Source organism: Urocitellus parryii, chromosome 7 (assembly GCF_045843805.1).
Source record: "Urocitellus parryii isolate mUroPar1 chromosome 7, mUroPar1.hap1, whole genome shotgun sequence".
NCBI classification, from domain to species: Eukaryota; Metazoa; Chordata; class Mammalia; order Rodentia; family Sciuridae; genus Urocitellus; species Urocitellus parryii.
This window is the reverse complement of record NC_135537.1, coordinates 143209343-143230741: the sequence shown is the minus strand read 5'-3', so window position 1 is coordinate 143230741 and position 21399 is coordinate 143209343. Positions and strand designations below refer to the sequence as shown.

General features: G+C 38.0%; 1 protein-coding gene across 2 annotated transcripts in view; it reads left to right on the top strand.

Annotated features, from left to right (window-relative positions):
- The first annotated feature begins 11153 nt into the window (after positions 1–11153).
- Utp6 (UTP6 small subunit processome component) overlaps positions 11154–21399 on the top strand; it is a 35027-nt gene continuing 24781 nt past the window's right edge. For both annotated transcript variants that reach the window (XM_077800784.1, XM_077800785.1), the window contains exons 1-6: positions 11154–11351; positions 12631–12715; positions 17956–17997; positions 18229–18321; positions 19738–19785; positions 20218–20281. In XM_077800784.1, the coding sequence (XP_077656910.1) occupies positions 11260–11351; positions 12631–12715; positions 17956–17997; positions 18229–18321; positions 19738–19785; positions 20218–20281 (424 nt within the window). In that variant the 5' untranslated portion in view covers positions 11154–11259. The remainder of the gene's footprint in view (positions 11352–12630; positions 12716–17955; positions 17998–18228; positions 18322–19737; positions 19786–20217; positions 20282–21399) is intronic.

The window sequence follows — 21399 nt, the reverse complement described above, 5'->3', positions numbered from 1 at the left end:
TGTGGGTTTTTGAGCAGACCAGGGTTGTAAAGGAGAGAGCAATAATAGGGCTGCTTGTGTGAACAACTTGAAGTCTTTTTAAATGTTAATTTGTACCTGGACAGCTCCCAGGTTGTGGAGGCTCAGGGTGAGACGGGGGACAAAAGGGGACAGAATTTTCAAAAGAGACAGAATATGCGGTATTGATTATGTGTATCTTATTTGATCTTATAAAAAATATTCCTTACGTGAAAAAAAAAATGGATCACTAGTCCCATGAAGGCAGAATTTCCCCAGTGTTCAAAAACAATGTCTAAAAGAAAAGTTGAGGTAACTTGTAAAATGTCAATCAGAAGTTCAGGTAAAGCAAAATTTCATCTTAACACCCTAACTAACCCTAAAAAAATGGTGGAGGTGAAATTTGACTCGGAGTTTAGTGTTGAAGCCTCTTCTTTAATTTTTCTTTTTGTCTCTATTTAAATGGCTATTGTTTGTTTTTTGTGGTACTGGGGATTGAACCTAGGAAGGGTTTGCCACTGAACTATATCCCCAGTCCTTTATTTTTTATTTTGAGACAAAGTCTCATTAAGTTGCTGAGGCTGACCTCCTGCCTCAGCCTCCCAAGTTGCTAGGATTATAAGTGTGCACCACCACACCCAGATTAAAGTGTTTTATTTAAATAAAAATTGCAAAAATAATATGCCTTTGTTATATTACTCAGTTATTTATATTAGTTACCACTATGAATTATTTGGTGAGCAATCCTCCAAAGCTTTTTTTTCCCCCTCAAATACACACATACACAAGCTTAAAATGAATTACACAATGTATTGTTTTGCAACTTGCCTTTTTAAAGTTTAACAATGTATAATAGGCCTAGTTCCACCTCATTATGTATGTATGTATACACTCCTCACTCTTTTTTAATAGTTGCATAGTACACCATTGTATAGATGTATTATAATTTATTTAACCACTTTTCTAATAGAGAATTCAATAACTTTCTAATTTTTTGCTATTACAGACATTGCTTTAGTGACCCTCCTTGTACATTTGTGTACTTTTGTAGCATATCCGTAGGACAGATTTGTAGATGTTGGAATTGTGGGGCTTTAAAGCACGCATGTTTAAAATGTTGATAGCTACTACCAAACTCTGCTCAAAATGAAGCTGTTAGTCTGGGCATGGTGGCGCATGCCAGTAATCCCAGCATTTTGGGAGGCTGAGGCAGGAGGATCTCAATTCAAAGCCAGTCTCAGCAATTTAGTGAAGTCCTAAGCAACTCAGTGAGACTCCATCTCTAAATAAAAAAATAAAAAGGGTTGGGGATGTGGTTCAGTGGTCAAACACCCCTGGGTTCAATCCCTGGTACGAAGAAGAAGGAGAAGGAGAAGGAGAAGGAGGAGGAGGAGGACGAGGAGGAGGACGAGGAGGAGGACGAGGAGAAGGAGAAGAAGAAGAAGGGGGAGGGGGGAAGGGGAGGGGGAGGAGGAGGAAGAAGCAGCTGCTGCTGCTATTGGTCTTAACTGTATGCCCACCACCTCTCAAGCAACGTAGTAAATACATTTTAAAATGGCTTTCTCTGAAGTGATGGCAGCTACTATGCAGACCCCTACTGGTGGGCTATTAACAGAACAGGAAAAAGAAAGACTGATCAATTCTTTGAAGCAGGATTGAACCCAGGGGTGCTTAACTACTGAACTCTTTTTAAAATATTTTATTTAGAAACAGGGTCTCACTAAATTGCTTAGGGCTTGGCTATATTGCTGAAGCTGTCTTTGAATTTGTGATCCTCCTGCCTCAGCCTCTTAAGCTACTGGGATTACTGGCATACACCACCAAACACTGGACAGAAAGCCCTTTTTCTTAGGTACTTCATGTTTACTCAAGTCAACAGATTCACTGCAACTTGGCAGGGGAACTTTGGGTTTGTGGCTCTACTGGTTAATAAAATCCTCACTATTTAAATTAATATGTAATTTGAATTTCTAACAGTATGCTACTTTTGTAATAACATAAATAACTATATGATTGTTCAAAGTGACTAACTAGTAATTTATGCTGTAGATCCAGAGTTTTGAATTTATTTAAAAGCAAGTTACATTTATGCCATAAGTGGATTCTGGCTTGTCAGAGGAGTATGACTTTAAAGAGAAACCAAATGATTCCAAAGAGAGCATTCCTTCCTGTGCTTCCTAATAAATGTTCAAAGCTCCACAGGACATTTCCCCTAGGCTTTGAAGAACATCTCGAGTGTATCATTTAGCAGAAAATATGAAAATAAAATACTCTCATTCTTCTTCATGTGGCAGCAACTATATAAACCAAGAATGTTATTTTAGTTTGGGTTTAAGGGTTGTAAAGAACAGGGATGCTCCTTTAATGTACCTCAAGCAATTTGGTTTTGTTGTAAATTGATGCAAAACAACAAGGGAGCATAGAGTTTCAAGAGAACTGGATTCCAGAAAGCTCCAAATGAAACTTGAACTGCAGGAGTTTGTGGCTCCTCACTCCAGGGTGCTCTTATTAATGTGATTCATTGATTCTCCATTTTCTCAGGTACTGTGTTCTTCCTCTTCCCCTTTACTTTTTTTTTTTTTTTTTCCGAAAGAGTGAGAGAGGAAAGAGAGAGAGAGAGAGAGGATTTTTAATATTTATTTTTTAGTTCTCGGCGGACACAACATCTTTGTTGGTATGTGGTACTGAGGATCGAACCCGGGCCGCACGCATGCCAGGCGAGCGCGCTACCGCTTGAGCCACATCCCCAGCCCTTCCCCTTTACTTTTGTAGATATTTTCTATACTTCACAGTTTCTACTTACTTGTAGCTTTTGCTCCCTTCCCACTTTGTCTTATGAGTCAAAATGGTGGAGCTCACCTGTAGTCCCAGCTTCTCAGGAGATTGAAGTGGGAAGATTATTTTTAAGCCCAGGAGTTTGAGACCAGGTAGGCAGGCAACATGGTGAGATCCTATCTTAAAAAAAAACAAAAAACAAAACAAAAAAAAAAAACTTTTCCTGTTAGTCAAAACTCCTATCTCTTAACTTACGGAACTTTTTCTGGGCTTTCAGTCTCATGTCCCTATCATAATTCCTTTCTACTTTTTAAAGATTTTACAGTATTGGAGATTGAACCCAGGGCTTCATGTTGCTGGTTGGGTACTCTCCAATTGAGCTACATCCCCAGGCCTATCTAGTTCATAAATCAGAGTCCAAAGAGGGAGAGTTAGTTCATCTTTTTATGCCAAGGTATATTGTAGATTTTGGCTAGCCGACAGATTAGTTGATCTTGAGTCAAGAGCTTACTTTTGGTCTGATCAGTAGCGGCAAACTGCCCAGGATCAAGTGTTAAGAAAAAAATAGATCAGTTTCATTTAGGAAGGGTTTGGGGGCATAATAGACGTGTGAGTAACTCTTTAACTGGTGGTATTCATGATGTAGAGTAGTTCTTTTTTTTTTTTTTTTAAAGAATGTTTATTGAATGCCTACCTAATGTTTTACAATACTAGGTACTAGAGAATTCAAAGGAAAGTAAAATACTAGTCTCTCTCTCAGAGAAGTCACAATATCATGAAGGGTGGACATATAGATTAAAGATTAATACAGCTAGGCATGATGGAACATGCCTGTAATCTCAGTGGCTCAGGAGACTGAGGCGGGAGGATTGCGAGTTCAAAGCCAGCCTCAGCAATTTGGTGAGGCCCTAATCAACTCAGTGAGACCCTATCTGTAAATAAAATGCAAAAATGGATTGGGAATATGGTACAGTGGTTGAATGCCCTGGGTTAGATCCCAGTATCAGAAAAAGAAAGAAAGAAAGAAAGAAAGAAAGGAAGGAAGGAAGGAAGGAAGGAAGGAAGGAAGGAAGGAAGAGAGAAAAGATCAATACAAACCATATAGTACAGCTATGCAAACACTCATTAATTTATTCAATATGTAATGAGTATTACCATACACCTAGCTCTGGAGATTGAGCATCAAATAATTTCAATTCCATGGAGCTTATGTTTCAGTGAATTGTGAAGAGAGACAGATAATAATCATATAGTATGTTGGATGGTGATCAGGGATGTGGAGGAGAGAAAAATAAGAATAAAGAATAGGGGAGCTGGTGATGTGGCTCAGTGATAGGGCACTTGCCTGGCATGCACAAGGCCCTGGGTTCAATCCCCAGCCCCACCCAGAGAGCAATAAGGATTGTTGAGAGTAAGGGCTACAATTTTAAATAGGAAAGAACTCCCTGAGAGAGTGACATTTGAGAAAGATCTGAACAAAGTAAGGCAATGAGTCACAAATTTATCTGGGAACAAGATCAGTCAGTGAACAGCCAGTGCAAAGGCCCTGAATAGATATGTTGAAGGGAAACCAAAGAGACTGGTTTATCAGGAGTGGAGAAAACAAGGGGTAAGACTGGGAAATAAGGACAGAGAGAAAAGGGAGAAGTAGGGCACCCGGTCATACTGGAACTTATATGCAAGTGAAAAATTTTAGTGATTGCTCTGAGTTAAGAAACACTGGAGGGTTTTAAGCAGGGGGAGATGAAGTCTGACTTTTTTTTTTTTTTTTGATAGTGGAGATTGATCCCAGGAGCACTCAACCACCAAGCCATATCCATAGCCCTTTTTAAAAAATATTTTTATTATTTATTTATTTTTTAAACAATTATTTTTTTTAGAGAGAGAGAGAGAGAGAGAGAGAGAGAGAGAGAGAGAGAGAATTTTATTTATTTTTTAGTTTTTTCGGCAGACACAACATCTTTGTTTGTATGTGGTGCTGAGGATGGAACCCGGGCCGCACACATGCCAGGTGAGCACGCTACCGCTTGAGCCACATCTCCAGCCCAAATATTTTTATTTTTTTAAAAATATTTAGAATTGGGGTCTTGCTAACCCTATCTCTAAATAAAGGGCCTTACTTAGGCCCTTACTAAGTTGCTGAGGCTGCCCCAGCTCCTGAGCCTCTGGGATTACAGGCTTGTGCCACTATGACCTGTGAGGTCTGACTTTTACTTTAACAAAATAATTTGGACTGCTGTGCTAAGAATAGACTCTAGGGCTGGGGTTGTGGCTCAGTGGTAGAGTGCTTGCCTGGCATGTGTGAGGCACTGGGTTTGATTCTCAGCACCGCATATAAATAAATGAATAAAATAAAGGTTCATCAATATTTAAAAAAAATAATAAAAAGAATAGACTCAAGGGGCCAGAGTAAAAGCATGGGGCCTCATTGGAGACTATGGTAATAATCCAGGGGAGAGCTATGGTGGCTTGGAACTAGTGGTGGTGAGGACTGGTAATATTTTGGCTACATTTTATAGATCAAGGAGAATTGCTGATGAATTAGATAAAGAGTTAAGGATAACTTAAAGATTTTTTGTCTGAGAAACTGAAAGAATGGAGTGCCATGAACCAAGATGGGGCAGGATTTTGGGTGAGAGCATCAGAAGCTTGGTTTTAGACATAAATGATTTTTTTCCCCTGCCAATCAAACCCAGGACCTGTGCTTGCTAGGCCAGCATTCTACCACTGAACTATACCTTCAGACCCACATGATGCTACACATTTGGAAATTAGATAGATCAGTGCTGTGGTAACCAAAATCTGAATTAATCAAGGGATATTAAAAATCCATTTTGTCACTAAAATTTAAAAATTCAGTTTCTTAAGCTACATTTCAAGTATTCAATAGACACATGTGGCTAATAACTACCATGTTGGATAGCACAAATATGCGATATTTCCATTATCACAAAAAGTTCAATTGAACAGCACTGATATAGATGACACTGAAGTCATGGGCCTGGGTAATACCATCTAGAGTTAGTGAAAGACAATAAAAAGAGACTCAAAGTCTCTTTGTATAAATGTATCTAAGTATACAAATTGGTGTGGGGGGTGGCAGAGTGTTAAAGGTGGGCTTCCTTTTAAGTTAAATTTTTTTTTTTAATGAATTAAACTTACCAAGTGGATAGTTGGATAAAAGACATTCTAGAGACAGGTAACAGTTTATGTTAAGAGGGTAAAAAATAGGGGTGAGGTTTGTGGCTCAGTGGTAGAGCGCTTGAAGCATTGGGTTTGATCCTCAGCACCACATAAAAATAAGTAAATAAAGTAAAGGTATTGTCCACCTACAACTAAAAATTTTAAAAATAAAAAAATAGGGGCTGTGGCTCTAGCTCAGAAGTAGAGCACTTGCCTAGCATGTGTGAGGCATTGGGTTCGATTCTCAGCACCACATAGAAATAAATAAATAATAAGTAAATAAAATAAAGGTCCATCAACAACTAAAAAATATTTTAAAAAGAGAGATGTATAAAATAATTGCATGGTATGGTTGAGAAACTACAAGAAAGCTGGCATTTTTGGAGCGAGGCCATGTTACTTTAGTATAGTTACACACACACACACACACACACACTTTTACATGCACACCCTCTAAACCTCTTCTTTGCTTCAACAGTTTGGGACTGAGCATGTGGTGCTAAAGCTAATCAGTCCACGTCTAATTGGAAGGCAGAATGAGACTGGAGAAAAAGAATTTTCCTTGTCACTTGCAAATTGTGAATGGGAACAGATGTAAGAATTAAGATTAGAGAAATAGATAGTACCTCCCAAGTTTCTTTCAATGATCAAAATCAAATGTGATGTTCATTTTCGATTTTTGGAAGTTTTGTTCCAAAAAGACCTGAAAGTTACTTAAGCTGGGGCTGTATTTCTATCTGGATTTGGGCAAACTGAAAAAAAAAAATTGATGTAGCTAATCAGCTATGGCTTTGATGAAATGTATTCACACACAGACAATCACCAGGCCCCATCCTGGAAGCCAATCATTTCAGAACATGTTTTTTCAAGATGTCAGTTTGTTTTAATAGTAGGTTGTTATACCCAAACTACCATATTCTTGGCTTTCTTTCTTTCTTTTTGCTGTCTTTCTTCTTTTTCGTTTGCAAAAAAGCAGTAACTTAAACCATAGGGAAAAAAAATCACATAACTGCTTTTCACCATTTAAAAGAAAACCTCTCCATTTACATGTGTTTTGAACTAAAATCTCTTAAAACGTGAAGATTTCATGAGAATAAAAAAAATCTTTAAAAAAATAGAATCTGTTAGAATCTCACGTTGTCATTCTTATGTTCCTGCAGTTAAAGACGATGTCATTATTTCCATTATACTTACCTCTTAATTTTCAGAGCTTATTAGCCCTGCTGTAAAAACTTGTTCCAGTTGAAATTTGGCAAGCTGACAAGGCTGCATGCCAGAAGTAATTTACTATCCAGTATGGTTTGCGAAGTAAAAGAAGCTATAAATAATAGAAAAAGAAATGAAAAGTTACTGGTTCCAAATATTTTAATGTGTGTAATGTGTGTCACCTCAAACTTTTCAGCTTTTGTTGTTGGCAATGGGAGATAACATGAAAGGTTTGAAAAGTACAGATGCTTTGCATTCCCATCAAACTGAGGGCTCTGATGTTCTTAGGCATCAAAGACCAGTCTGTGTCTATCACTTCTGCTCTGACTTTGAAGTATACCAGGGCTCTCTGTGTGGGAGAAGCAGGCAGGGGACTTCGAACAAGGCAGGGGGATGGGATTCCAGGTGCTTTACCACTCATTATTGCTGAAATTAGGTATTTCCCTTTATCAAATAACAATAATAGTGGGGAAAAAAAAAAAAGAGAAGCATTTCTTTCTCGGCTGTTTTTTAACCACTGAGCTGTCTGTAAATTTAATCTTCAGATGTGACCATGTGAATAGTCCAAGGAAAAGTTCAAGTTTACTTTGAAGTTTATGTTTAAGTACTTTGAAGGCAAGAATGAAGTTTTAACTTGGTTTGCAAACATCTGGTTAGTGTTCCTCTGGCAGACTCCTTAAGAGATTTTCTTAGAGCCAGGCGTGGTGGCATGTGCCTGTAATCCCAGTGGCTCTGGAGGCTGAGACAGGAGGATCAAAGCCAGCCTCAGTGAGACTCTATCTCTAGGTAAAATACAAAATAGGGCTGGGGAGGTGGCTCAGTGAGTGCCCCTGATTCAATTCTTAGTACCAAAGAAAAAATTTTTTAAAAAAAGAGAGATTTTTCTCAGGACCCTAACTGAGAGCCCTCTGCAGTTTTCCCACTGGCTCATCACATCAGAGAGGGGGCCAAGTGTTCCTCTAAGCCTTAGGATGATCAGGATCCAACATCCTGGGATTAATCTTTTTTTTTTTTTTTTTTTTTTTTTTTTTTTTTTTTTTTTAAAGAGAGAGTGAGAGAGAGAGGGGGACAGAGAGAGAGAGAATTTTAACATTTATTTATTTATTTTTTCTTAGTTCTCGGCAGACACAACATCTTCGTTTGTATGTGGTGCTGAGGATCGAACCCGGGCTAGGCGAGCGCGCTACCGCTTGAGCCACATCCCCAGCCCCTCCTGGGATTAATCTTACCTGACAATCTGGGGGAAAAATCATACGAATTTATTTTAAAACAAATACTAATATATTGTGGGTTAGAGCACCAAATTCATGTGAACTCTTTTAGAGAGGGGAAGTACTGCTCATTTATTGCAATATTTCTGACTTTGCCACACACATAAGAATAATAAATTGGAGCTCTTGAAGAGAATGATATATTTACAGTCTGGTAGTTAACTTTTACTTCTTATTTAAGGTATGACTTTCATAAAGTGTACAAACCCTAAGTGTATACCTCAGTGGGAAGATTTTTACACATGTATACATTCATGTGATGGTCACCTAGATCAAGTACAGACCATTTCCAGATGCAGAAAGCTTCCCAGCGCTCCCTCCTGGTCAGGACCACCTTACTAATCTGACATCTTTGCTGAATTTTAAAGATAAAATATAAGACTAAAACAAACAAACAAATAAATTTTCTGATTTTCTGAGGGACATCCTAGATTCGGGTGTACTGGATATTGTGCAAATGATTTCCTCTGCTGTCTTGGGCTTTCTCTAGCAGGTGTTTTTTTTTTTTTTTGAGTGCTGAGGATGGAACCCAGGTCCTAGAGCACACTAAGAACTCTCTACCACTGACCTAGACCAGCAGCCCTTAGTAGGTACTTCTTACTTCTTCAGGAGCTCCTTTTGTTGATATTTTAAAATATCTGTGTAATGTGATTAGGAGGGTTAATAAATAAAGAACTTAGAGCACATAGTAACTAGGCATATAGTAAGCCCTTGAGAAGTGGTAACTATTATTATGAGATGAAGAAGTGAAAAGGAGGTTTGCTATTTCCATTATAATTCTTAGAGCAATATAAACATAAAAGCTAAATTTCAAATAAGGGAGGTGAGTATTTATAGTTAGGTTGGCTTAAAAATCATAGTTAGCCAAGTGCAGTGGCCCACACCTGTAATTCCAGTTACTCAAGAGGCTGAGGCAGGAGAATTGCCAAGTTAAAGGCCAGTCTCCAAGAGTTAAGCCAGCCTGTCTCAAAATAAAAAATAAGGACTGGGGATGTATGTAGTTCAGTGCTAAGTTGCCCAATACCTTAAACAAAACAAAACATAGTTAACTTCTTAAGGTCGCTATCAAATTTGCCTTGAAATGAAATATTACAATTTGATAGAGCTTGCAATCTTCCTTGCACTTAAAGAAATTTTGTAAGTGTCTTTTCTTATTCTCATACATTTTTAATTTAATAATTATTAAATGCTAGACATTGCTCTATCATTTCCAGTGAGGAAAATAGGGGGAAAATCATTTAACTTACTATGTAGTTTATCCCAACTCCTACTGTTAACACGGAACCCAGAGATTTTACTATTCCAAACACATTGCATCTTGGTCTTTTTAATTTTTTTTCTTTGTAATGGGGACTGCACCCAGGGATACTTTACTGGTGAGCTACCTCCCCATCCCTTTTTATTTTTTGACAAAGTCTCCCTAAATTGTCCAGGCCAGTCTTTTTTTTTTTTTTTAAATAAAGTTGTCAATAGACCTTTATTTTATTTATATGCAGCGCTGAGAATGGAACCCAAAGCCTCACACATGCTAGGCAAGCTTTCTACCGTTGTGCTACAACTCCAGCCCTAAGGGCAGGCTTGAACTTGCAATCCTCCCCTCTCAGGGCCTCCCCATTTGCTGGGATTACAAGTGTGAACCACCGATGGCTGGCTGCATCTTTGTTTTTTACCCATAATTCCTTTAATTTCCCTCAAATATTACAACTGAATTAAGAAACCATGAAGCCCAAGCCAACCTTTGTCTCATTTCTGAGACCAGGGGGTAAAATGTGAAGTGAAAAAAAGGGAGGAACCTGGTTAATTGCTAAATCTATTCCCCTTTCATTAATTCACAGAAGATCAAGGTACTAATGCGAATGTTGAAATAAACAGGTTTAGCAAGAATTCCTGCTTTTTTTTTTATCATCTTCCAGAACTTAAAAAGAATTGAGCCATGCAGTTATTATTATTATTATTTTTTAGGTTTAGTAATTACACTAACAATATGGCTTCCAAGCTGGGTTGCCTGATGGTTTTCTTAGAAATGCTAAGTTGCTTGGGCGGTGGTGTAAGGAGGGTCTGTGTCTCAATACCAAAACCCCCTTTCCTAAAACAAATTATAGTGTCTGATGTACGCAGGGTCACGTGTTTTAAAAGATCGTGTCTACAGAGCTAAGATATTTAAATAAGACATTTCTTTCCTTTTTAATCACCCAGTCGGATTCTAACTGGCACATGAGAACCCAGTGTAATAACTGTTATCACACTATTTTACAGTCTAGCAGAAAGCTAGGACTAAGTCTTTTGGGTGGCGGGGTCAGCCTTAGCAGCCCCTACGATTTCCATGACTGATTTTTTTGAAATGTTTACGTCCTTTACATAATATCTTCCTCTATGAGCTTTTTAAAAAATTATTTTTCAGGATCTTGGTGTTGGGAAGTAGGGCCATGGGATGGGAGCACGTTAAAACTAGACAATATTCTGCACCCGCGGGGCTGTCGCCAGGTAAATCATCCAGACCCGGAGGCGCTTTTTTCAATCCCTGCCGGAGTCTGGCTGCGCGCGCATGGGGTCCCACCTCCAGCCTCGCCCCGCCCCTCCGCTTGAGTCCTGCCCAAGACCGCGGGGGTCTCTCGCTGCAATTCCACCGTAAGCCACAAGGGGGTGACAGCGGCCCCAAGAGGCGAAGGATCTTTTCCAACGGCGGAAGCGGAAGAGGCGGGACGTAGGGAGCACGTTTCGTCAGTACGTGCGGGCTTTAAGGTTGGGACTGGAGACTAGAAGGTGGGTGCTTCCTGCGCCTGTTGCCTGCTGAATTTTTCCTGCCGGGCCGTACGGTGCAGACCTCATGGCGGAGATAATCCAGGAACGCATAGAAGATCGAATCCCGGAATTGGAACAGCTGGAGCGCGTTGGACTATTCAGTCGTGCGGAGATTAAGTGAGCGGGGTGGGAAAGGGAAGGGCTGGAGCGGGAAGAGGGGAGGTTGGGCGTGCGTATGGCCCGGACCGGGCTGGAGATGCTTTGGTTTGTGTTTATTTTTCCTAACGTGGTATAAACCCAGTGCCGGGCTTTGGGGATGACCAGAATTAAATTCTTATACTTTACAAGGTGTTCCGTCGGTCCATTTACCCGCCGGGTATACTGACAGCCCTTCATGGAGCAGGGTTTTGGGGATATAAAGGTGATAAACCGGAAGGCATTTTGGATGGTGGGAGAATTTCAGGCAAATTAAACATTTCGGTTACAGTTTAAATCGGTGTGTAGAATGTACTTCTGTAGAGATGTCAGCAGAGTGCTGCAAGAGCCCGGGAGTGGAAGACTTGGCAGAGGGGGATCATTTGATTTCGTTTCCTATGTACTCCCAATCCTAGCCACAGCGCCTGACACACAGATTGGCATTCAATAATCTGTTAATTACTTCTAGCAGTTTTAGTGGTTTTCCATGACTATTTCTTTGGTAGACAATGACTCTGGATGCAGTCATGTGACTGGGAATCAAAGTATTTTTTAATGAAACAGAATATAGCATTGGGGACTCTTAGTGTTCAGGAAATGTTATTACTAAACGTAAATATTCTGCACACCTTGCATTAAATTTTCCTAATATACACATGTTGTACATGTAGTCCTTAATTAAGGAATGGTGACTCTTCTCCCATAGATCCGTAATAGTAATAAGCCTTTTTAGATAGAGACAATACAGTTTTCTAAAAAAATTTTACACATTGAACATATAGGAATAAGAGGATTTTAGTATAGACATTTGATTATTATAAAAACCTAAGTGTGGAGGGCTAGGATGTAGCTTCTTGGCAGAATCCTTGCCTAGCATGTGTAAGCCCCTGGGTTTAATTCTGGTCTACAAGAAATAAACACCTAATAACCTTAATTTAGAGGAAAATAAGTCTTTATTAATACTATATGTAAATAGCATAAAACATTTAACATTAGTTTTGCTTGTAGGAATATCAAATACCCTGGCAATCAATTATGATGGCTATCCTGAAAATTTTAAAATATATCCTAATCTTAGAAATACAGAAGTAATTGTGTAAGATATTATTTGCCTGTGAAAGAAAATTGTATATGGGAATTATGTTTTGGTTAATATGTGTCTTAAATATATCCAAGGTAATTAAAAAAAATTCTTTGAAACCTAAAGTTACTTAAGTTTTATTTTTTTGAAGTGTTGCAGTTTAAATAATTTTCTCTTCAGGGCTATCATTAAGAAGGCTTCTGATCTAGAATACAAAATACAGCGAAGAGCCCTTTTTAAGGAAGACTTTATCAATTATATTCAAGTAAGTGAATAATTTCCTTATTTTTTAATCTCCTTACAAATTTTAAGTCAATTAGAGAATGGTGAGATTAACATTAGTTTTTTGCCAAATTCCAGAATTGCAATTAGATCGATATTTTTGAACAGAATTAGAGGTGATTATTGAGAGTTGTATCATCTGCTGAGGCTTTAGTCCTAGCGAAACTGAACTTTTTTTCTTCTCTCTTTCTTTCTATTGAGTTAGTAGATCAGAGACAATATGTATCAGGATTTCAGCAAGAGATCTATCTCTTAGCAGGCAAGACAGGGATGTGAATGTGATGATAGTGGATAGCCAGAAAGTCTAAGTATGTCAATTTATAAAGAAGTATGTGGCAAAATTCTTTTTTTTTTTTTTGGTACTTGGGATTGAACCTAGGGACATTCTACCACTGACGCACATTGCCAGCCCTTTTTATTTTTTATTTTGAGACAGGAACTTCTTCCTTCCCTCCCTCCCTTTCTTTCTTTTTTTCTTGGTACCACGAATTGAACTCAGGGACACTTAACCACCTAGAGCTATATCCCAGCCCTTTTTTATTTTTTATTTTGAGACAGGGTCTTGCTGAGATGGTGAGGCTGGCTTTGAACTTGTGATCCTCCTGCCTTAGCCTCCTGAGGTATTGGGAATATAGGCATGTGCCACTGTGCCCAGTGATTACTTCCATTTTCTAAATAGGTAGAAAGTTTGAAGATAAGACATATAGGCCAAATCACTTTTTAGATGGGGGAGAATAGCTGCTATGTCAGATGACAGAATCAGGATTCAGAAAGAATAAATAAGACAAAATGTTTATTTTGGTGTAATGGTGAACACCTGTGATCCCAGCAACTCAGGAGGCTGAGGCAGGAGGATCACAAGTTCAAGGCCAGCCTGGGAAATTCAGTGAGACCCTGCCTCAAAATTAAAAAAAAAAAAAAAAAAAAAGACTAAGAAGTGGGGATGTAGCTCAGTGGTAGAACACTCCTGGGTTCAATCCCCAGAACCACACACAAAAACGATGAAATGTTATAGGACTTAAAAATTTGAGATTGAAGGGCTGGGGTTGTGGCTCAGAGGAAGAGCGCTAGCCTAGCATGCATGAGGCACTGGGTTCAATTCTCCGCACCACATAAAAATAAAATAAAGATATTGTGTCCACCTAAAACTAAAAAATAAATATTAAAAAAAATTGAGATTGATTACAAAAAAACAAATAGTTGAACAATACTACATGAGACTTAGCTGAGAATGTTGTTTTGTTTTGGAGTGGTCCTAGGGTTTGTAGTACATTGCTAATTCAGAATAAGCCATGGGGGCTGGGAATGTTGCCCAGTAGTAAGTGTATTTGTGTAGCATGCACACAAGGCCCTAGGTTTGATTATTAGTAGTGTCCCCCCAAAAAGTCAAGAGCATATTATATCAACACTATAACCGAACAAGATTGACAAAAATAGTGTGCTGGGTAAAATTGCAAAGGACATTGGCAAGTAGACACTGAAAACATGTTGACTTGAAAGATAATGTGTTTTGCTAATCAGTCCATATCTGTAGTATTGTATTAGGCTCAAGACTACATTTTTTTAAATTATTTTTTATTTTTAAAATATTTGTTTTTTAGCTTTAGGTGGACACAATATCTTTAATTTTATTTTTATGTGGTGCTGAGGATTGAACCCAGTGCCTCACACATGACAGGTGAGTGCGCTACTACTTGAGCCATATCCCCAGCCTCAAGACTACATTTTAAGAAGGACTCTTAAAGAGGTTGGTTCAAAGGCAACAAATTTGGAAACCTTGTTATTGGAGCAGTCATTGAAAGCACTAGAGATGCTTAAGGAGATGTGTGACAAATGATCTCACTCTTTAAATACTTGAGCTACCTGTGGATTAGTTGGATTAGTTTCAGAGAGTATAACTGAAATAAGCACAATAAAAAGTATACACACATACATATGCACCTACCTGTACATTCTTATATATATATATTTTCTTGCCTGCACACAGTTGTATAAATTTGTAAGTGACATTTATTTATTTTTTGGTATTGGGAATTGAACCCAGCAATGCTTTCCCACTGAGCTACATTCCCCCCCTTTTTAAAAAATTTCTAATTGTAGATGGATACAATACCTTTATTTTATTTATTTTTATATTTATTTTATTTTTATTTATTTATTTTTATGAGGATTGGACCCAGTGCCTCACACATGCTAGGCAACACTTTACCACTGAACCACAAATGCATCCCTTACCCCTTTTATTTTTTGAGACAGGGTCTTGCTGTGTTGCTTAGGGCCTCCCTAAATTGCTGAGTTTGGCCTTGAACTTGTAATCCTCCTGCTTTAGCCACCTAAGTCACTGGGATTACAGGCATGCACCATTGTGGCTGGTACAAATGGCATTTTTATTTATTTAATTAATTAATTTATTTTAAAAATTTTTAAATATTTATTTTAGTTTTCGGTGGACATAACATCTTTGTATGTGGTGCTGAGGATCGAACCGGGCCGCACGCATGCCAGGCGATTGCGCTACCGCTTGAGCCACATTCCTCAGCCCACAAATGGCATTTTTAGAAAGTTCTTTTTTTTTTTTTTTTAAGAGAGAGAGAGAGAATTTTTTTAATATTTATTAATTTTTCAGCGGACACATCTTTATTTGTATGTGGTGCTGAGGATCGAACCCAGATCTGTGCACATGCCAGGCGAGCGCGCTACCACTTGAGCCACATCCTCAGCCTGAATTGAAAGTTTTAATGTGGGAGAAAACTTGAGTATTTTACAAAATCTATGAAAGAATGAGTTTAGGTAGGGAAAGATAAAATAGAGGAGACTATGAAAACACAGCTCATTTTGAGAGGAGATGTTAAAAACAATAAAATAGTCTATGCAAAAAAATATACCACAATTAATGTGAAAAGGTAAGCCACAAAGTGGGAGAAAATATTCATAAGACATATAGTAAAAATGACATACGTACATGTGAATAATTACAAATCAAGAAAAAGTAACATGGGCTGTGGCTGTGGCTCAGCGGTAGAGCACTTGCCTAGCATGTGTGAGGTGCTGGGTTTTGATCCTCAGCACCACATAAAAATAAATAAATAGAATAAAGGTATTGTGTCCAACTACAACTAAAGAGAAAAAAAGAGAAAGTAACAAAGGACCACAAAGAAAAGTGGGCAGATCTTGTTAACACGCAATTCCCAAAGGGAGAACATCATTTCATAGTTAAACTTAGGAAACAATGCAAGCCTCATTAGTAATCAGATAAATAAATTAAGACCAGGGCATAGTCTGCCTTATGTTCATCACAATAGTAAACATTTTAAAAATAATTGGTACAATCCCTTTTGAGTGCAGGTTTTAATGATCCATAAAATTGAAATGCATATACCTGTGATCCAGCAATTTCATTTATTCATTTATAGAGTAAATATTGAGGGGCCTGCTTTGTACATGGCACTGATCCAGTCCAGTGGTGTATAGGGAATCAGTTTAAATGGAGAAAAGTCATTGCCTCATGATTGCATGTTAGTGTTGGTAAATAGTGTATACTCTGGAGAAAAGTTCCTGTATTCATAAGAAGATATGTACAAGAATATAAATAGCAGCTTTTTGTAATAGAGAAAAATTAGAAACAGATTATGGAACAGCAAGAAAAAAGGCAAATTCCACATTGAACATGGAATATTATATAACATGACCTTGAATTTTGGGTTTGTACAAGGATATACCTGAAGTCATTTTGAGGTCTGGTCTCAGTGGTAGACAGCTTGGCTAACATGTACAAGGCCCTGGATTCTATCTTCACCACATGTTCATGAGCACACACACATAAGTCATGTTGAAAAAAAATATGGAGTGATGAACGCAGCGTGATATCACTTATAGACAGTTAAAGCATTATAGCTGGGTGCCATGGCACATGCCTGTAATCTCAGTGATTTGGGAGGCTGAGGCAAGAGAATGACAAGTTTGAGACCAGCTTGAGCAATTTAGCAAGACTCTGTCTTAAAATAAAAATGGCTGGGAAATACATCATTGGTAAAATGCCTCCAAGTTCAGTTCCTAGTATCCAAAAAAAAAAAAAGCATTATAATGAAGTTCAGGATCATTCTTGGAAGTGATAAACTAAGGATAGTTGCTAGTTCTGGAGAGTGAGAATGGAATCAAAGATTAGTACATAGGGGGCTTTATGTTTATTTGAAATGTTCTATTTCTTTTTTGGTACTGGGGATTTGAACCCAGGGACCCTTTACCCCTGAGCCACATCCCCAGCCCTTTTTATTTTTTATTTTGAGATAGGGTCTTACTAAGTTGCTTATGGCCTTGCTAAATTGCTGAGACTGGCTTTAAACTTGTGATCCTCCTTCCTCAGCCTCCTGAGCTGTTGGGATTATAGGAGTGCACCACTATTCCCAGTTGAAACATTTTTGAAGAGTACTTGAAGCAAATATAGGCTTTGGTGTTACTGTGTGATAGTTGCATGGGATTTTTTGTGCTTGAAATATTTTTCTCAAAGTTTTTTTTCCCCCTCTTTTGGAATTTGAATATAGTGTCTCACTCAGGCTAGGCAAGTGTTCTACCACTGAGCTATATCCCTAGCTCCAGGTAAAACAGTTTTTAAATGAACTTTCAGTCTTGTGAGATTCTCAGCTCTCTTCTCTAGTATTTTTCCAGTTGTGGCTTAGAGAGTGATTATACAATCGTGCTTTTCTGAGATCTTTGGGATTTGTAAGTGGTATTTTAGAGGTGGTGGTTGGAGAAGCCCATTAGGCTTGTCACACCTGTTTCAGCTAGTACAACCTCTTTATCTGCTTTACTTATATGTCAGCTCAGACTTACAAGTGTTTTTTTTTTTTTTTTGGAAGTATTGGGAATTTGCCCAGAGGTGCTAAATGAGCTACATTCCCCAGCTTTTTTAATTTTTTAAATTTTGAGACAGTGTCTCACTAGTTGGTCTCGAACTTGTGATCCTCCCAGTCTCAGCCTCCCAAGTAATTGGGATTACAGGTGTATACAACCACACCCGTGAAAATTCATTTTAATAAAGTTAAATTAATTTTCAGTGAATTATAGACTTTTCATTACAAATTATTTTCATTGATAGCAAAATTTTTCTATTTTACATTTTCATGTTTCTTTGATATTTTATCTTTCATAATTTTAATGTATTTCCTATATTTAAAAGGTTATAATTTTTTTCTCCTTTTTTTGTGTGTATGTTTTCTTTCCCAGTATGAAATTAATCTTTTGGAATTGATCCAGAGAAGAAGAACAGTAAGTTGATGATTTTTTTGAAATTGGAAAAAATACAGAATTAAGTAGTGTGGCTGCCTAGCTAGAGCTTATGTTTGGGCAACAGGTAATGTTGATAAAATTGTTTAATGTGCCTAGACTAAACTGGATATTTGTAATTATTTGCTGTCTTCACTAATACTGTTAAATGCTCAAGTAGTAACTTTGTAAATGTGAGTAAACTGAGGCTTTGTTTTTTATGTCCCCTTTCAGCGCATTAAATATTCATTTAAGAAGGATGAGATTGAGCATTCTATTGTTCACCGGATACAAGGTGTCTTCCGACGTGCTTCAGCAAAGTGGAAAGTATGTGATAAATGCATCCTTGACTCTAAGAGCTTTGAAGATGTGTATTATATCTAACTGAGTTGAATATTCCAATGAATTGTTCTCCAGTCTTTACTTGGGTGTCCTTTTTTGGGGGGGAGGTACCAGGGATTGAATCCAGGGCCTCTTGGCCACTGAGCCACATCCCTAGCCCTGTTTTGTATTTGATTTAGAGACAGGGTCTCTCGCTGGGTTGCTTAGCACCTTGCTTTTTGCTAAGGCTGACTTTGAACTCGCCATCCTCCTGTCTCAGCCTCCTGAGCCACTGGGATTACAGGTGTGTGCAACTGTGCCCAACTTAACTTGAGTGTCTTAATATTTATTCTAATGATGGCATTATTATTATTATTATTATTATTATTATTGTGGTGCTGAGGACTGAACCCAGGGCCTTGTGCTTGTGAGGCAAGCACTATCCAACTGAGCTATATCCCCAGCCCTCTAATGATGGTATTACTGATGGAAGCATTCTCAGCTGGGTGCACTGGCACATGCCTATAATCCCAGTGACTCAGAGTCTAAGACAGGAGGATCACCAGTTCAAAGGCCAGCCTCAGCAATGTAGTGAGGCCCTAAGCAACTCAGTGAGACCCTGTCTCAAAATAAAACAAAAAAGAGCTGGGGACGTGACTCAGTGGTTAAGCACCTCTGGGTTCAATTCCTGGTACCAAAAAATAGAGAAAGAAATTGATCTCTTAAACCTTCTTTTGATACTGGGGATTGAACCCAGGGTCACTTTAAGCTACATCCTTAACCCATTTTATTGTTTATTTTGAGAAGGGTTTTACTAAGTTGCTGAGAGTAGCCTCAAACTTGTGGTCTCATCTCTTACCTCCTGAGTTGCTGGGGTTATAGGTGTATGCAACTGTGCCGGTCTTTATACCTTCTTGTTTTTCTTTGAGGAAGGTGCTAAAAACAGTGTTATTTGATACATTAAAAATGATAAAATTACCTGGGAGATGTTTGGATGTATTTCTTAAGTGAAGAGCATTGAAGTCGTGGAGGTGGAAGATAAATGATTAGGTGCTATCTGGAGCTCAGTAACTTGATATTCTTCAAGTTCGGCCTGGGAATGGGCATGTTTCATTGGAAGTACTTTGGATTCCTGGGAATGATAAACTTTGTATTTCTATACTTGAGGCCATTTCAGAACTGCATTGAACAAATTGGATGGACAACTTGTTTTGTTTTGGAGCATGATGGGTGGAAGGGGAGAATCTCACTCAATATGGTTAAGAAATCCAAGATCTCAGTGAGGGAAGAGTTTCAAGGACTGAAGAATGTGCTTAATACATTGGATCTTCTGAAATTCTCCTGTTTCCAATAAAGTTAATTATTGCAAAAATGTATTATATATAAAGATCAAGGCAGCTTACTGCATTGCTTTTCTTGTAGGATGATGTTCAACTTTGGCTGTCCTATGTTGTGTTTTGTAAGAAATGGGTGAGTAAAGCAAAGTCTTGCTCCTCTTTTACTTTCTATTTGTCTACCTTTTAAACTTCTTACTTATTACTGAGCTCCATATTTTCCCCAAAGGTGTAGGATTAACAAATGGGAAAAGAACCCCAGAAGGCTGAAGCTGTACTTCATTGTAACTCTTGTATATCTGAATGTCTATTTAACTTGCTTCCACATCAGTTGAAAAAAATGATTTTTGTGCATATTCACAAAAACCTTAAAACATTATAAATTTAGAATGTGTATGTTTAGTAGTTTAAGAAGAAAATGAATGTATCTTTACTTATTGATATGTCCCTAGCAAGATCTTGCCCTATTAAATTTATAGTTGGTAAGGGTTCAGCAGATACTGTTTATAGATTAATAGTGATGATATCTCTGTGCAGGAAATAGAAAAATTTCTTCCTCTTTTTACAGGCTACCAAAGCTCAACTTAGCAAGGTATTCTCTGCCATGTTGGCTATTCATTCAAATAAGCCAGGTATGGTGAAGTCCTTCTCGTGTTCTTTTTCTGTATTTTATTTAGACTAAAGTCATTTGGAACTTATTGTGCTTGATGAACTTAAGAGAAATTATCTTGAGGACTTAAGCTTATTAGGCAATTGGCTGCAGCAGTTTTTATTCCTGAAGCTGCCTCTTAGTTTATCTCTGGCTACTGTGTACTGATAGTTACTATACCAGGTGTTCTATCTGTGGACAAGAAGGATTATGTTTCTTTTTAGTTGATGGAAAATAAAATCTGTACAATCCTTTGAGGGACATTTAATTTGGAGGCAGTGAAATGTGAGGGATTTCAGTTTAAAGGGGAAAATATTAACACAGATTTTAGAATGTTGACTGGCATAGAGTAGGTACTCATGTTTTATAAGAGAAAGACTTTTCTTGTGAGTAAGGAGTGGATGGTGTGTTATTCTGTACTGGAGGTGCTCCTGTACCAGTTCTCAGGGTATTACGCACAAGCAGACATTTTGTACTGTACAATAGGCTACATTTGTCACCTGCTTGCTCAGAGACAGAAGACAACTTGTGGCATTTTTTTTCAGCAAAGTGCTCTTATCAGTTTGGAGGTCCAGTCTCTGGTCCTCAAAGTGAGAGTTCATTTGTAAGGTGAAGAGACCACAGGAGTGGGTAGAAGAACTTCCTAAGTGGAAGAACTAATGATGAGATCCCAGGACGGTCCATGCCCAATTTCAGGAGTTACATGCTCAAGAAATCTCAAAGCAATGGCTCGCCACCATTTGTGGCCTTCCTACAAAGTCCATATGGATAGCAGCCACGGGTCATTTTTTATCAGGATCAGCCTTGCTTGGTATGATGGTTAACCTTTATTAAATCTGTAGGGAAATAGTTGGAGTAGTAACTTGGGGTTAATTTCCCATGAAGAAAAACAACAAAATTTTTTTAAAAAAATTATGTTCTATTCTAAATGTAGAGAAGAGTACAAAATATATTAATTTGTTGATTCTAAAATACAAACTTTTCCCCAACTTTTAACACCTTTAAAATTTGTGACTTACAACAATCGTACCTTTAGAGCTTATTAAATTTGGTCATAGGCCCTTCTGTATCCCACATTCAGGATGAATATATTAGCATTTA